Raw genomic sequence first — 17,094 nt, 5'->3', positions numbered from 1 at the left:
GGTTGGAGACCCCTGATCTAGATCAACTCCCCGCCCAAGCAGGAGACCCTACACCATTTATGACAAATGGCAGTCCAATCCCCTCTTGAAAGGCTCAAGTGATGAAGCTCCCAAAACTTCCAACATTTTCTTTCATTCCAACCTTCCTTTCAAGCGAGACATTATTTGCGGGGCGGTGTAATTTAAAAAATAAAAAAACGGAGAGTCCGCTCACACAGCAAGACAGAAAATAGGTGTCCCCCCCCCAAAAAAAAACCACCCCCAGAAATCTAATTTGAAGAAAATGGATAACCATTTGTCTGAAATGGTGTAGGGTTTCCTGCCTGGGAAGGGGGTTGGACTAGAAGACCTCCAAGGTCCCTTCCAACTCTGTTATTATTATATTATGGGCCTCTGGTGGCTCAACAGACTAATGCAGTCCGTTATTAACAGCAGCTGCTTGCAATTACTGCAGGTTCAAGTCCCACCAGGCCCAAGGTCGACTCAGCCTTCCATCCTTTATAAGGTAGGTAAAATGAGGACCCCGATTGTTGGGGGGGCAATAAGTTGACTTGTATATAATATACAAATGGATGAGACTATTGCTTGACATAGTGTAAGCTGCCCTGAGTCTTCGGAGAAGGGCGGAATATAAATGCAAATAAAATAAAAAAAATACAGACTTGCTTATTTGTGGCATATGCCCCTCTCTAACCAACAAGGAAACGTATTTCACTTTCCAATTTACAAGAATTTATAGTTTCAGATCTACAGACTGACAGGAAATACCGCCTCTGAAATCTGTGCAGCTGGTCCTCGACTTACGACCACAACGGAGCCCCAAACGTACGTGGCTCAGTTGAGAAATTTGCTAAATGCGTTTCGCCCCATTTTCACGACTTTTCTTGCCACTTTTGTTAAAAGGAACGACTGCAGTTGTCAAGTTGGTAACGTGGTCGCAAGAGGGAATCACGTGACCCCTTGGGACACTGCGACCATCATAAAAGGGAGTCAATTCTCAAGCATCCGAATTAAATCATCTGACCATGTCGTAAGTGTGAAAAATGGCCGTCACTTTTTTCAGCGATATTTTAACTTCGAACCATCACTAAATGAACTGTTGTAAGTCTGGGACCACCTGCAATTGCTTCTGCATTTTACTTTGTACCCAGATTGTTGGGGGCAAGAGGCTGACTCTGTAAACCACTTAGAGAGGGCTGTAAAAGCCCTGTGAAGCAGGATATAAGTCTAAGTGTTACTGCTATTGCCCTCACTTCCTTCCTTCCTTCCTTCCTTCCTTCCTTCCTTCCTTCCTTCCTTCCTTCCTTCCTGCCTGCCTGCCTGCCTGCCTGCCTGCCTGCCTGCCTTCCTTCCTGCCTTCCTTCCTGTTAGAATGCAGCATTGCAGGCTAACTCTGCCGACTGCCAGCAGTTCGATCCTGACCAGCTCAAGGTTGACTCAACCTTCCATCCTTCCGAGGTGGGTAAAATGAGGACCCAGATTGTTGAGGGAAAGAGGCTGACTCTATAAACCGCTTAGAGAGGGGCTGTAAAGCATCGTGAAGCGGTATATAAGTTTAAATATTATTGCTATTTCATATTAGTGTTCAGAATGCAGCCGCGCGGGTGATAGAGGGAGCCACTCGTGGCTCCCATATAACACCGATCCTGCGCAGGCTGCACTGGCTACCTGTAGTTTTCCGAGTGCACTTCAAGGTGTTGGTTACCATCTTTAAAGCGCTCCATGGCATAGGACCGGGATACTTACGGGATCGCCTTCTGCCACCACATGCCTCCCACCGGCCGGTACGCTCCCATAGAGAGGGTCTTCTCAGGGTGCCGTCAGCCAAACAGTGTAGGCTGGCGACCCCCAGGGGGAGAGCCTTCTCTGTGGGGGCACCTACCCTCTGGAATGAGCTTCCCCCAGGACTTCGACAACTTCCTGACCTCCGGACCTTTCGCCGCGAGCTGAAGATGTATCTATTCTTCCGAGCAGGACTGGCTTAAATAGGGTTTTTAAATATGGATTTTATTGGGGTTTATTTTATATTTTGTATTGTATTTTAAATTTTAGGCCATATTGAATAAGTTTTTTAAAGAGTGTTTTTATTGTAATATATTGTATTATTTTATCTGCCTGTTCACCACCCTGAGTCCTTCGGGAGAAGGGCGGTATAAAAATTAAATTATTATAATTATTATTATAAATAATTACCTGCAAGAGACCAGAAACGCCAAATGATGAAAGCAACCAACAAATAGGGAGACAAGCAGCCCAAATAATAGATCTGCAACAAAGCAGAAGTTGGTATTAGAGCCACAAAATCTGCAGCATTGACTCAAAAGGGCAACGGATGAGTACTCACTGGATTGGAATGGAAAATGTTGTCCGACAAAATCCTTAGCCGTAAATAAAGCAAGGCTAACGTGCACGGGTTGACAGAGTCTTGGTTGCTGTGATTCCAGCATCTGTAGAAGAACATTATGTAACGTATTTTTTAAAAAAAGTTGAATTTAATTTGTAAGATTTAGAATCTTATAGAATTCTTTATTGGCCAAGTATGATTGGACACACGCAAGGAATTTGTCTCCGGTGCTGAAGCTCTCAGTGTATATGCAAACAACAAGGGATAAATCATGATCATAACAATACAAGATAATCATTGTAAGTCATAAGATACAAAACTCAGGGATAGTCAGAGGATGGGATACCAAATAGGGATTGAAGGGAAAGAGAGGAGAGGGGTGGGAAGGGGAGGGAGAAGAGAGGAGAGAGAGATGGAGGGAAGAAGAATGGAAGGAGAGAGAAGAGAAGAGAAGAGAAGAGAAGAGAAGAGAAGAGAAGAGAAGAGAAGAGAAGAGAAGGAAATAAATGGATGAAGAAGGGAAGGGAAGGGAAGGGAAGGGAAGAGAAGAGAAGAGAAGAGAAGAGAAGAGAAGAGAAGAGAAGAGAAGAGAAGAGAAGAAAAGAAAAGAAAAGAAAAGAAAAGAAAAGAAGAATATGTATATATGTACATCTCCTTTAGGCAAGGAAACTGCAGACTGGTTTGTTTGTAGGTCCAATAGTTCTTTTTCCATATCCTTCTCATGGCTTTATAGATCCACTTTCAAATTAATTTCCAAACTTATCCGGAATATCTTATTCCTCTTCTGCAATTCCCTTAACCCTCCATCTATCCATCATGTCATATAGTTTTGAAGGTTGGTTTTCAAAACTGCCCATAGAAAACTCGCTGTTCAATATTTTGCTCCATTCTTCGCTCCACTCCACTCTTTATTATCCTCCAGCTCCCTCTAGCCTCCAGTCCTCAAAGTCCCATCCGATTTCTTTTTCACTTACACAAACCAGGCGCGGTTTCCCAAAGGAGGCGTTCTTCTAATTAATTGAAAACTATAATTCCAGCTCCCTTTGGGCCCCTCGATTCATTGTCTACGGCCCAAAATCTGTATTCTAGGCACATTCGTGTTGTTTGATTTAAAAAGTCATGTTTTCCCCAAATTTTAAAAATTGCATGTAAAATTCTTTTTTCCCCAAGAAAACCACTCGCTGAAGGATTGCTGTAATACTTGCTGTTTTAACATTTCCAAAGCAATAAATACAGTTCCAAATGGTTAAGAAGTGAGGTTCGATTTTTGCGTCCTTAAAAAGGGCTGCATTAAGGACTGTGAGCATAGATGGTTTTTCCCTTGATTGCCATTATTTAAGGGGCTGCCACAAAGAAGAGGGGGAGAATTAACTTATTCTCCAGAGCACCTGAAGGCAGGACTAGAAGCAATTGAGGGGAACTAAGCAAGGAGAGAAGCAACTTAGAACTAAGGAGAAATTTCCTGACAGTTAGAACAATTAACCAGTGGAACAACTTGCCTCCAGAAGTTGTAAATGCTCCAACACTAGAAGTTTTTAAGAAGAGATTGGATACGGTAAAATTTCCATTTCCTCCCTAATCCAGGGGGAAGGTTACTGCAAAATCCCCATTTCCTCCCGATCTGCTGTGACTCGGAACGCAGAGAATAGATGTGGGTGGGGCCAGTCACAATTTTTACTTCTGGTTCTCCGAACTACTCAAAATTTCCGCTACCGGTTCTCCAGAACTGGTCAGAACCTGCTGAAACCCACTTCTGTATGCCCTATATTTTTAGCCCATGCAATCATCGGTTCTTTCACCACCTCCTCTGCTCTCTCGAATTCTAATAAAATAATTGTATAATTTTCTACCGGCACCACTCTAAACGTCCAACTCTGACTTCAGTATCTGTCAAAAAGAAAAGGGAGAAAAAAAAACAGGCCTACCTTTCGTAAAGCTCTTGACGGAGAGACATATTTCTGGAGTGGGCAGTGCTGTCAATTTCTAAACGATGTAAAATGTAACTTGGGATAGAATAACCTTCTTCCAGAAGTAGAGCCAAATTAAAGAATCCCTGGAGGAGATAAAATGATGGTTGGTTGATTGGACAGTCTTGCTGGGAAGATTCCTGCAGAGAATAGAATAGAATAGAATAGAATAGAATAGAATAGAATAGAATAGAATAGAATAGAATAGAATAGAATAGAATAGAATAGAAGAATAAGATTAAAATAGAGAATAGAATATATAGAATAGAGGAATAAGAATTAGAATAGATTTAGAATAGATTTAAATAGAATAAAATAGAAGAGAAATAATAGAAGAGAAGAATAAAATAGAGAACAGAATAGAATAAAAGAATAGGATTAAGTAGAGAATAGAACAGAACAGAACAGAACAGAACAGAATAGAATAGAATAGAATAGAATAGAATAGAGGAATAAGAATTAGAATAGATTTAAATAGAATAGAACAGAACAGAACAGAACAGAACAGAACAGAATAGAATAGAATAGAATAGAATAGAAGAATAAGACTAAAATAGAGAATAGAATATATAGAATAGAGGAATAGGAATTAGAATAGATTAGAATAGATTTAAATAGAATAAAATAGAAGAGAAATAATAGAAGAGAAGAGAAGAATAAAATAGAGAACAGAATAGAATAAAAGAATAGGATTAAGTAGAGAATAGAATAGAATAGAATAGAATAGAATAGAATAGAATAGAATAGAATAGAATAGAGGAATAAAAATTAGAATAGATTTAAATAGATTTAAATAGATTTAAATAGAATAGAACAGAACAGAACAGAACAGAACAGAATAGAATAGAATAGAATAGAATAGAATAGAATAGAAGAATAAAACTAAAATAGAGAATAGAATATATAGAATAGAGGAATAGGGATTAGAATAGATTAGAATAGATTTAAATAGAATAAAATAGAAGAGAAATAATAGAAGAGAAGAGAAGAATAAAATAGAGAACAGAATAGAATAAAAGAATAGGATTAAGTAGAGAATAGAATAGAATAGAATAGAATAGAATAGAATAGAATAGAATAGAATAGAATAGAATAGAATAGAATAGAATAGAGGAATAAGAATTAGAATAGATTTAAATAGATTTAAATAGATTTAAATAGAATAGAACAGAACAGAACAGAACAGAACAGAACAGAATAGAATAGAATAGAATAGAATAGGGAAAGGAAATGGAAATGGAAATGGAAATAATAATAGAAATAGAATTCTTTATTGGCCAAGTGTGACTGGACACACAAAGAATTTGTCTTTGGTGCAGAAGCTGTCAGGGTACATACAAGCACCAACTGATAAATCATGATCATAATAATAAAATACAATCGTCACCATTTCTTTAACAAACCATAATCCCTTGCGGGGTGGAGTCTGGGCAACTGAATGGAGCTAAATGTTTACTGGCCAGATGCCTTTCCTGTCTCCAGTACTGAGTTATATTCAGCAGATATTGTGCCCAGAGAGAGAAATATCTGCCTCTACCCAGGATCGAACTCGCAGCCTCCTGATTGTGAGGAGAGAGCTCCACCTCTAGGCCACCGCACCACTCAATCATAAAACACAATCATCGCAAATTATAGGATGAAACACTCAGGGATAGTCATAGGATACCAAATAAAAGCAATCTACATAAACCGTAAGAAACAACAACAAAGTGATAGACATAAGAATAGATAATAGAAAAGATGAGAAGGATAAAAGTAAGACAGCTCTACTACATGGTTTGACCTCCCCCCCACCACATGGGCATAAGACAGTATTGTGGGTATTAGTTGTTTAGCAGAGTGATGGCATGGGGGGGGGGGAAACAGTCCTTGTGTCTAGTTATTTTGGCATGCAATGAGGGGAGAAGCAGAAACAGTTTACATTCAGGGTGTGAAGGGTTTGTAGAAGTGGTAAAATTCAGCTGATTCAATCCGGTTCAGACAATCCTGTAGCGGCGGCTATGGGAGGCTCCGCCCACCTGCCTGGATGTCATCACGTCCCATTTTTTTACCCCTCTGCGCATGCGCGTTCACATTCGCGAACCGGTAGGGAAAGTAAGTGAATACTACCCCTGGTCCGTAGATATTTTCTCAGTCCTCTTTCTGACCCGTCTAGTATACAGGGGCCTCGATGGAAGGCAGGCTGGTTGTGGTTGTGTTTTCTGCGGTCTTAACTATCAGCTGAAGTCTGCCCCTCTCCTGTTTGGTGGCTGCGCCAAACCGGACCAGTTACGGAGTCATAACTTGGAACCAGGACTGGGTGACTGAATCTGAGTTTGGTGTCCTTCTAAGAAGGCTGTCTGCTCCATAGTGGGCAAGCTTGAAAAAGAGCCTTATGCTCTGTTTTCAGATTTCATGTGTGATACGCTGACCATCCGCTACCCACCTGTGCATCTTCCCTCAATGCTGCTTGTGCATACATACGGGCTGCCATATCCAAGTTCCTGCTCTGGTTCTGATAGCCATAGTAGTAAAAATCTCCTACTTTCAGGTAAGCTGCAGAAAGAAAGACCTGTGTTAAAACCTGCTTGGGAAGGGTGCTTCGGCTTGTTATATTTAATTTAAGAGATTGGGATTGAAAAACTGATGCCTGGAACTTCAGCACCAAATGCTTTTAATTAGCTTCTGCTTCTTACTCAATGCTGGGTGACGCAAAACCCGGCCCGTCCCTCAACCCTCTCCCCTCCCCCCCCCCGATTATATTCCATGACTCCACCATATTTTTTAATCCGCTGGTATACATACCAAATGAGGGAGCGTTGCTTTGAGAAATGGAGAAATTATAGTACTTCCAAACGCAGTCGGCGGCGAAGTATCTTTTTGTCAAGTTCTGGGAAGCATAATGGGAAAAAAATTACTTGGGGGGGGGAGGAGGAAAAAGAGGAGGAGGAGAAAGGAGGAAGAGAAAGAAATGGAGGAGAAAGGAGGAAGAGAAAGGAGGAGGAAGAAGAGAAAGGAGGAGGAGGAGGAAGAAGAGAAGGAGGAGGAGGAGGAGGAGAGAAAGGAGGAGGAAGAGGAGGAGAAAGGAGGAGGACAAGAAAGAAAAAAAAGGAGACAGATGAAGGAAGAGGAAAAGGAGGAGAAGAAAGAGAAGGAGGAGGAAGGAGGAGGATGAAGAAGAGAAAGAAGAAAAGGAGGACAAGGAAGAGGAAGAGAAGGAGGAGGAGGAAGGAGGAGGAGGAGGAAGAGAAAGAAAAAAGGAGACAGATGAAGAGGAAGAGAAAGGAGGAGGAGAAGAAGAGAAGGAGGAGGAAGGAGGAGGATGAAGAAGAGAAAGAAGAAAAGGAGGACAAGGAAGAGGAAGAGAAGGAGGAGGAGGAAGGAGGAGGAGGAGGAAGAGAAAGAAGAAAAGGAGAAAGAGGAGGAGGAGGAGGAGGAGGAGGAGGAGGAGGAGGAGGAGGAGGAGGAGGAGGAGGAGGAGGAGGAGGAGGAGAAGGAGAAGGAGAAAGGAGGAAGAAAAGGGAAAAATTACTCACTGGCTTCTCTTCACACAGATGTGCTAAATTTGTCTGCGACACCTCAATTCCTGTCTCTGCAGAAAGGATATAATACAGTAGAGCTTCATTCCTAAAATCAAAGAGAAGAGCAAAAAAAAACAACAACCCTCAATTAAACTAAAATAAAGAAACTTTAGAAAATGTTGGAAATGTCGCCTTTCCCTCAAAACAGCCCAGATAATCAGAAGATCTTCACAGGGTTGAAATGGGGGCGCTTTAAAAGCATTTCCAGGGGTAGCAAGGAAGTCACTTAACGGGAAAGCCCAGAAATAATAATAATAATAATAATAATAATAATAATAATAATAATAATAATAATAATAATAATAATAATAATAATAATAATAATAATAATAACGGCCTTTCTTGCCACCGTTGTTCCATGACTCAATGCAGTTGTTCGGTTAGCGACATGGTCGTTCGGTGACTCCGGCTTCCCATTGTCGGAAGGTCACCAAAGGGGATCACATGACCCCGGGACCAGGGGTAGACTTCAAAAATTTTATCAAGGGGTTCTCTGCCCGGTTGCTGGGTGGGCATGGCCATGGTGGGCGTGGCCTAGTCAGCCTCCTGCACCTCAGCAGGGAGAGGAGTGTTTTTGCCCTCCCCGGGCTCCAGAGGCTTTTCTTGAGCCTCCGGGAGGGCGAAAACGGCTTCCCCAGGCTCTGGAGGCCATCTAGAGGCCAGAAAAAGGCCCTTTTCCAGCCTTTCCGAACTCCCGGTAGGCCCGTTTTTTGCCCTCCCTGAGCCTCTGCACGTACCCCGCACTTCCCTGCATCCAAAACAGGCCTCATGGGGACTCCTGAAAGGGGAGGGGCAGGGCGGGCAGGGCGGGACCAATCTGGAATGGGATTTGGGGGAGGTTCTCCGAACTGCACAGAATCTTAGCTAGAGGTTCTCCCGAACCCCCAGCAGCCCCACCCCTGCAACTGTCCTAAATATGAATCAGTTGTCGAGCATCTGGATTTTGATCATGTGACCCCAGGGAGGTGGCAATGGTCGTAAGGGTGAAAAATGGCCCTAAGTCACTTTCGTTCAGTGCCGTCGTGACATTGAATGGTCACTAAACGAACTGTTGTAAGTTGAGAACTACCTGTAAGATGAAGAACTGAGGACACAACTCACAATATTAATTACCGCAAAACACATTTTCCAGGTGTAAACATCCACAGCAAACTTACCAAGACCATTCCAGGTACGCTTTGAGTGCTTTTTGGATGACGTGGCCTAAATAGCCATTTTTTTCTGCCACGTATTTTGCCCAGCTGCAAATGAAAGGAGAGAAAGGGAAGGACCCTGGTGGCTGAAGGGAATCTGTCCTCCTTTAGCTTTGGATGCCCCAATGGGTAGAAGGTGGGAAACGCATCTCTGAAGAGGTAGCAGTGCCTCTCCCTGGTGAGATGATGGATGGATTGCTCCCTATCTTCTTTCTATCTATCTATCTATCTATCTATCTATCTATCTATCTATCTATCTATCATCACCTATCATCTATCTATCATCTATCATTATCTATATCTATCTGTCTGTCTGTCTGTCTAGCTATCTACCTACCAGTATCTATCTATCCATCCTTCCATCCATCATCTACAGTATCTATCATCTATCATCTATCATCTATGTCTGTCTGTCTGTCTGTCTGTCTGTCTGTCTGTCTATCTATCTTCTATCTATATCTATCTATCTATCTATCTATCTATCTATCTTCTATCTATATCTATCTATCTATCTATCTATCTATCTATCTATCTATCTATCTATCTATCTATCTATCTATCTATCTATCTATCACCTATCATCTATCTATCATCTATCATTATCTATATCTATCTGTCTGTCTGTCTAGCTATCTACCTACCAGTATCTATCTATCCATCCTTCCATCCATCTATCATCTACAGTATCTATCATCTATCATCTATCTATGTCTGTCTGTCTGTCTGTCTGTCTGTCTATCTATCTTCTATCTATATCTATCTATCTATCTATCTATCTATCTATCTATCTATCTATCTATCTATCTATCTATTTATCTATCACCTATCTATCATCTATCATCTATCATTATCTATATCTATCTGTCTGTCTGTCTAGCTATCTACCTACCAGTATCTATCTATCCCCTTCCATCCATCTATCATCTACAGTATCTATCATCTATCATCTATCATCTATCTATGTCTGTCTGTCTGTCTGTCTTTCTGTCTGTCTGTCTGTCTATCTATCTATCTATCTATCTATCTATCTTCTATCTATATCTATCTATCTATCTATCTATCTATCTATCTATCTATCTATCTATCTATCTATCTATCTATTTATCACCTATTATCTATCTATCATCTATCATTATCTATATCTATCTGTCTGTCTGTCTGTCTAGCTATCTACCTACCAGTATCTATCTATCCATCCTTCCATCCATCTATCATCTACAGTATCTATCATCTATCATCTATGTCTGTCTGTCTGTCTGTCTGTCTGTCTGTCTATCTATCTATCTATCTTCTATCTATAACTATCTATCTATCTATCTATCTATCTTCTATCTATCTATATCTATCTATCTATCTATCTATCTATCTATCTATCTATCTATCTATCTATCTATCATCTATATCTATTGTCTGTCTTAGCTATCTACCTACCAGTACCTATCTATCCATCCATCCATCCATCCATCCATCCATTTACAGTATCTATTATCTATCATCTATCTATATCTGTCTGTCTGTCTATCTGTCTATCTATCTATCATATATCTAAATACCTATCTACCTATCTATTATCTATCATCTATCATCTATCTATAGCTATCTGTCTGTCTTAGCTATCTACCTACCAACATTTATCTATCTATCCATCCTTCCATCCATCTGTCTATCATCTACAGTATCTATTATCTTTCATCTATCATCTATCTATGTCTGTCTGTCTGTCTGTCTGTCTGTCTATCATCTATCTATCTATCTATCTATCTATCTATCTATCTATCTATCTATCTATCTATCTATCTATCTATCTAATCAAATGATGTCCAGCCAAAGTTCAACTAACATCAACTAATTCATTATTATTTTTTTCACATTTTTGTAAGAGACAAATTGCTGATGCCAAGATGGAAAAGATGCTAAGTCAGCCCTTCCTGGATGAAATTGAGGATAAATGTGGGGATGATGATTGACCAAAATACATCATTCCACCATACCGATAGAAAGAGGAGGAGGTAACAGAAATAAGAGGAGGAGGAAGAGGAGAAATCATGGGATGGGTGAGAATTCCTACCACCACTGCTAACGCTGTATGGAGGGTGAAGTTCAAAAGAACTTCAGCAAGAATCCCAATTGGGAAGGCTGCATAGCATAAAGGTAAAGATTCCCCTCGCACATACGTGCTAGTCGTTGCCGACTCTAGGGGGCAGTGCTCATCTCCGTTTCAAAGCCGAAGAGCCAGCGCTTTCCGAAGACGTCTCCATGGTCATGTGGCTGGCATGATTCAACGCCAAAGGCGCACGGAACGCTGTTACCTTCCCACCAAAGTATTTTTTCTACTTGCATTTTTTACGTGCTTTCGAAACTGCTAGATTGGCAGAAGCTGGGACAAGTAACGGGAGCTCACCCTGTTACATGGCAGCACTAGGGATTCGAACCGCCGAGCTGCCGGCCTTTCGATCGACAATCTCAACGTCCTAGCCCCTGAGCCACCACGTCCCTCCTGCATAGCATACTAACCACCTAATACAGATTAGGCTCAACCAAGTAATATTTTTTTTGCAATCGTTTCTCCTTTCTCCTTACTTACAGCACTGCCTTTTCCGGATCCCTGGGAAAGTTTGGTAGATTTCCTGTAATGTAGAATTGGGAGCAGTGCAAAGTCCCTTCCATATGACCTTTTTCTGCGGCTTTATAGAAATAGCCAGCAGCGGCAGTCTGCCAAAGGAGGAAAAAAATAAAAGAGGTTGCACAGGTATGCGTAACTTCCATCTACATTGTTTTAACAAAAAAAATCAAAATAGTTTAAACAGGTTACCAGCTGCCATGAAACACATTTATAATTTAAGGGCAGGTAAGTCCTCCAATCGCGACCATAACTGAGCCCAAAATTTCTGTTTCTAAGTATAGAATAGAATAACAGAGTTGGAAGGGACCTTGGAGGTCTTCTAGTCCAACCCCCTGCCCAGGCAGGAAACCCTACACCACTTCAGACAAATGGCTATCCAACATTTTCTTAAAAATTTCCAGTGTTGGAGCATTCACAACTTCTGCAGGCAAGTTGTTCCACTTATTGATTGTTCTAACTGTCAGGAAATTTCTCCTTAGTTCTAAGTTGCTTCTCTCCTTGATTAGTTTCCACCCATTGCTTCTTGTTCTACCCTCAGGTGCTTTGGAGAATAGCTTGACTCCCTCTTCTTTGGGGCAACCCCTGAGATATTGGAAGACTGCTATCAGGTCTCCCCTAGTCCTTCTTTTCATTAAACCAGGCATACCGAGTTCCTGCAACCGTTCTTCACATGTTTTAGCCTCCAGTCCCCTAATCATCTTTGTTGCTCTTCTCTGCACTCTTTCTAGAGTCTCAGCATCTTTTTTACATCGCGGCGACCAAAACTGGATGCAATATTCCAAGTGTGGCCTTACCAAGGCATTATAAAGTGGTATTAACACTTCATGTGATCTTGATTCTATCCCTCTGTTTATGCAGCCCAGAACTGTGTTGGCTTTTTTGGCAGCTGCTGCACACGGCTGGCTCATATCTAAATGGTTATCCACTAGGACTCCGAGATCCCTCTCACAGGTACTACTATTGAGCAAGGTACCACATATACGGTACCGGTGCATTTTTGTTTTTCTTGCCTAAAAGTGAGACATTTGTTAAGTGAATTTTGTCCCATTTTATGACTGCCGTAGTTAGCCACATGGTTGTTAAGTGAATCTGGCTTTGCTGTTGGCTTTGCTTTGTCAGAAGGTGAATAAATCTCTCTCCAAGGATCCGGTCTGTGGGGCCCAAAAGTTTGGGGGGGACCATTGTTTTATGGGACAATGAAAAGTCCACACTTACCCGATTTCTACCTGTAGCTCCTGGATACAGTCCATCTAAATGCAAAACCCCGAGGTTGAAGGAGGCCTCTGGACTGCCCATGGCTTCGGCTTTTAACCAATATTTCGCTGCTTTGGCATAATCTCTTTTAAAGTTGTGATAATACCAGCCAAGGCCGTTGACTGCCTGGGGGAATCCCTGTTAGGAGGCGGGGGGGGGAATTAAGAAAAGATGTAATGGGCAAACTGCCACATAGGTTAAGTAAAGGTAAAGGTTACCCCGTATAGTCGTTCCTGACTCTAGGGGGCGGTGCTCATCTCCGTTTCAAAGCCAAAGAGCCAGCGCTGTCCGAAGACGTCTCCGTGGTCATGTGGCCGGCATGACTCAACCCCAAAGGCGCACGGAACGCTGTTCCCTTCCCACCAAAGGGGGTCCCTGTTTTTTCTACTTGCATTTTTTACTTGCTTTCGAACTGCTAGGTTGGCAGAAACTGGGACAAGTAACGGGAGCTCACCCCGTTACGTGGCACTAGGGATTCGAACCGTTGAACTGCTGACCTTCTGATCGACAAAGCTCAGCATTTTAGCCACTGAGCCATGGCGTCCCCACCAGAGGTGGGTTGCTGGGGTTCGCAGGGGTTCAGGAGAACCTCTAGCTAAAATTCTATGGAGTTCGGAGAACCCTCAAATCCCACTCCTGGCCCTTCCCACTCCACCCTGCCCCTCCCAGGAGTCCCAACATGGCCCGTTTTGGATGCAGATAAGTGCAGGGCACGCACAGGAGGCTCAGGGAGGGTGAAAACGGGCCTACCGAAAGTTTGGGAAGGCCGGAAATGGGCCCGTTTCTGGCCTCCAGAGGGCCACCGGAGCCTGGGGAGGCTGTTTTCGCCTTCCCGGAGGCTCAAGAAAAGCCTCCAGAGCCCGGGGAGGGCAAAAATGCAGGAGGCCAACTAGGCCACGCCCACCAGGGCCACGCCCACCCAGCAACCAGTCAGAGAACCCCTTGCTAAAATTTTTGAAGCCCACCCCTGGTCCCCACACAGGTTAGTATGCAACAAAACGAACTTTAATGGGGAGAAAAACAAGGCGTTACACGTAGGCAGAAAAAAACCCTGATCTCGTGTCTCGATTCTACCTTGGAAGAGGCTTTTCTCATCAGCTGGAAAGCAAGGCGTTTGTTCCTTTTCACCCCTTGGCCCTAAACGACGAGAAAATAATAATAATAATTTCCAAATATCTTAAACCTCTTTTTTTTTTTTCCAATAGAAGCACTTTATCAAAAATTGAAATCTGTTTACAGAGGAAGGGGTAACAACATTTTGTTTAGCCACCATTCGAAATTACAATGCCAATGGGGGAAAAAAGTGACTTATGGCCATTTTTTGCACTTACAACCTGTTGCAGCATCCCCATGAACTATAATCAAAATTCAGGCGCTTGGCAACTGGCGTGTACTTATGACGGTTGCCCCGCCATGGGAGGGGAGGGGTCATGTGACCCTCTTTTGCGACCTTCCAACAAGGAAAGTCCAGGGGGAAGCCAGCTGTACTTAACAATTGTGTTACTAACTTGAGAACCGTCGTGATTCCTTTAACGTCTGTGGCGAGAAAGTTCGTAGACGAGTGTCTCGCATAATGACAGAAATTTTGGGTTCACTTGTGGTCTCAAGACAAGGACTACTTGGAAGAGAAATGCATTAGGACCGACTTTGAAATGGGTGATGGAAAGGGTCGTCTTTTTCCATTTAACCGCCGTTCATCCTGCAGGAAAATGTTAGTTTTGCGCTGGTTTTACTGAATGCTAATACAGCTTGGTTCAATTCTTTGGATGACTAAGTCATTTTTGAGCGATGGAGCACAGAACCTCAAAATACAGTAGCGGCCAAAATTGTGGAAACCTTTTGGGGAAAATGTACTTTCTAAAACTAGCTAGTAACACCACTTTTCTTTTTAGTGGTACATAAAAAGACATTTTTATTTATTCGCACAGGACTGGCATAGGATTTTAGACATTTTATTTGATTTTTAATCTTATTTAGGGTTTTATTGTTTTAAATATATTTTAATTCGGGCCAAATTTAATAAGTTTTTTAATTATTGTTTTATCTTGTATTTATTATTGTTGTTTTGTTTTATCTGGCTGTGAACCGCCCTGAGTCCTTTGGGAGAAGGGCGGTATAAAAATCTAATTAAATAAATAAAATAAATAAATAAATAAAATATAAATTATATATCAATGGAAAGATAATTTAATCAAGAATGTCATGCAATAACTTTTAGGAAGGATTTGCTATTAGAATGGCAGTTACAGTATAAAGAAGAAAAGTTAAGCACGTAGAAAAAATGAGATATACAAAAATGATCACCATAGAAAAAAAAAGAGCTATAGAAAAATGATCCCCATATCAGTTAATACTTAGTTGGGTATTTATTTATTTATTTATTTATTTATTATATTTGTATACCGCCCTTCTCCCAAAGGACTCAGGGCGGTTCACAGCCAATAAAAAACACAATACATAGAATACAAATTAAAAACTATATAAAAAACTGATTCAATAACGGCCTAAAAATTTAGATACAATTTAAAACCCCATTTAAAACCCCAATTAAAACCCATAAATTAAAAACTAACCCAGTCCTGCAGATGAATAAATGCGTTTTAAGCTCATGACGAAAGGTTCGGAGGTCCGGAAGTTGACGGAGTCCCGGGGAGTTCGCTCCAGAGGGCGGAGCCCCACAGAGAAGGCCCTTCCTGGGCGCCGCCAGACGACACTGTCGCTACCGATGGCACCCTGAGGAGTCCCTCTCTGTGAGAGCGCACGGGTCGGTGGGAGGTAGTCGGTGGCAGCAGGCGGTCCCGTAAATAGCCCGGCCCTATGCCATGGAGCGCTTTGAAGACGTTCACCAGAACCTTGAAGCGCACCCGAAGGCCACAGGTAGCCAGTGCAGTCTGCGCAGGATAGGTGTCACGCGGAGCCACGAGGGCTCCTCTATCACCCGCGCAGCCGCTCTGACTAACTGAAGCCTCTGGATGCTCTTCAAGGGAAGCCCCATGTAGAGAGCATTGCAGTAATCCAGACGAGACGTCACGAGGGCGTGAGTGACTGTGCATAAGGCATCCCGGTCTAGAAAGGGGCGCAACTGGCGCACCAGGCGAACCTGGTGGAAAGCTCTCCTGGAGACGGCCGTCAGGTGGTCTTCAAAAGACAGCCGTCCATCCAGGAGAACGCCCAAGTTGCGCACCCTCTCCATCGGGGCCAATGACTCGCTCCCAACAGTCAGCCGTGGACTCAGCTGACTGTACCGGGATGCCGGCATCCACAGCCACTCCGTCTTGGAGGGATTGAGCTTGAGCCTGTTTCTCCCCATCCAGACCCGTACGGCTTCCAAACACCGGGACAGCACTTCGATAGCTTCATTGGGGTGGCCCGGTGTGGAAAAGTACAGCTGGGTGTCATCAGCGTACAGCTGGTACCTCACACCGAAGCCACTGATGATCTCACCCAGCGTAACCTTTAGCATGAATGAGGGCCTTACAAAGTCTTCCCATGGAGTGAACCAAGTCTTTGAGTTCTGCAGCTGTTAGACCAATCATTGAATACAGCTCATCTGTCTGGAACCCGCACTGCATATCGGACATAAATACAATCGAGAGAGTCCAGAGATATTTCACGAGAAGAGTCCTCCACTCCTCTGCTCGCAATAAAATACCTTATGCCACCAGACTCCAAATTTTGGGCTTAGAATAACTTAGAACTACGCCAACTTCAGTCTGACCTAAGCTTAGTACATAAAATTATCTACCACAATAAATGACCACATAAGAGATACAAACTTAAAGTGAACTGCTCCAAACTTGATTGCAGAAAATACGACTTCAGTAACAGAGTTGTCAATGCCTGGAATGCACTACCTGACTCTGTTTCATTCCCAAACCCCCAAAATTTTAACCTTAGACTGTCTGCTCTTAACCTCACCCCATTCCTAAGAGGTCTGTAAGGGGCGTTGCATAAGAGCACCTGCATGCCTTCCATCCTGGTCCTAATATTCCTTTTTACTTAATATTTTCAAGTATCCAAATTATGTATATACTTTTACCTGTTATCTTATATATGATTGACAAAAATAAATAAATAAAAATAAAATAAATAATGTGAAGCCAAGATTGAATGATGGCTTCTATTAACTGGGTTTTATTGCTGGGTCGCAAGT

The 17,094-nt window shown here is 42.3% G+C and overlaps 1 protein-coding gene across 2 annotated transcripts in view; it reads right to left on the bottom strand.

Annotated features, from left to right (window-relative positions):
• Positions 1-17,094, bottom strand: part of SEL1L3 (SEL1L family member 3) — a 50,534-nt gene that overhangs the window by 3,926 nt on the left and 29,514 nt on the right. The window contains exons 13-22 of one of the 2 annotated variants that reach the window (XM_058193210.1): positions 14,016-14,078; positions 12,903-13,079; positions 11,649-11,776; positions 9,029-9,112; positions 7,827-7,917; positions 7,096-7,180; positions 6,737-6,846; positions 4,270-4,397; positions 2,345-2,447; positions 2,194-2,266 (exon numbers count right to left, since the gene is read on the bottom strand). In XM_058193210.1, the coding sequence (XP_058049193.1) occupies positions 2,194-2,266; positions 2,345-2,447; positions 4,270-4,397; positions 6,737-6,846; positions 7,096-7,180; positions 7,827-7,917; positions 9,029-9,112; positions 11,649-11,776; positions 12,903-13,079; positions 14,016-14,078 (1,042 nt within the window). The remainder of the gene's footprint in view (positions 1-2,193; positions 2,267-2,344; positions 2,448-4,269; positions 4,398-6,736; positions 6,847-7,095; positions 7,181-7,826; positions 7,918-9,028; positions 9,113-11,648; positions 11,777-12,902; positions 13,080-14,015; positions 14,079-17,094) is intronic. The other variant, XM_058193211.1, reaches the window with a different exon arrangement.

The sequence above is a fragment of the Ahaetulla prasina genome, chromosome 8 (assembly GCF_028640845.1).
Source record: "Ahaetulla prasina isolate Xishuangbanna chromosome 8, ASM2864084v1, whole genome shotgun sequence".
NCBI lineage: Eukaryota > Metazoa > Chordata > Lepidosauria > Squamata > Colubridae > Ahaetulla > Ahaetulla prasina.
The sequence above is the reverse complement of the archived record's forward strand: the minus strand, read 5'-3'. Positions and strand labels throughout refer to the sequence as shown.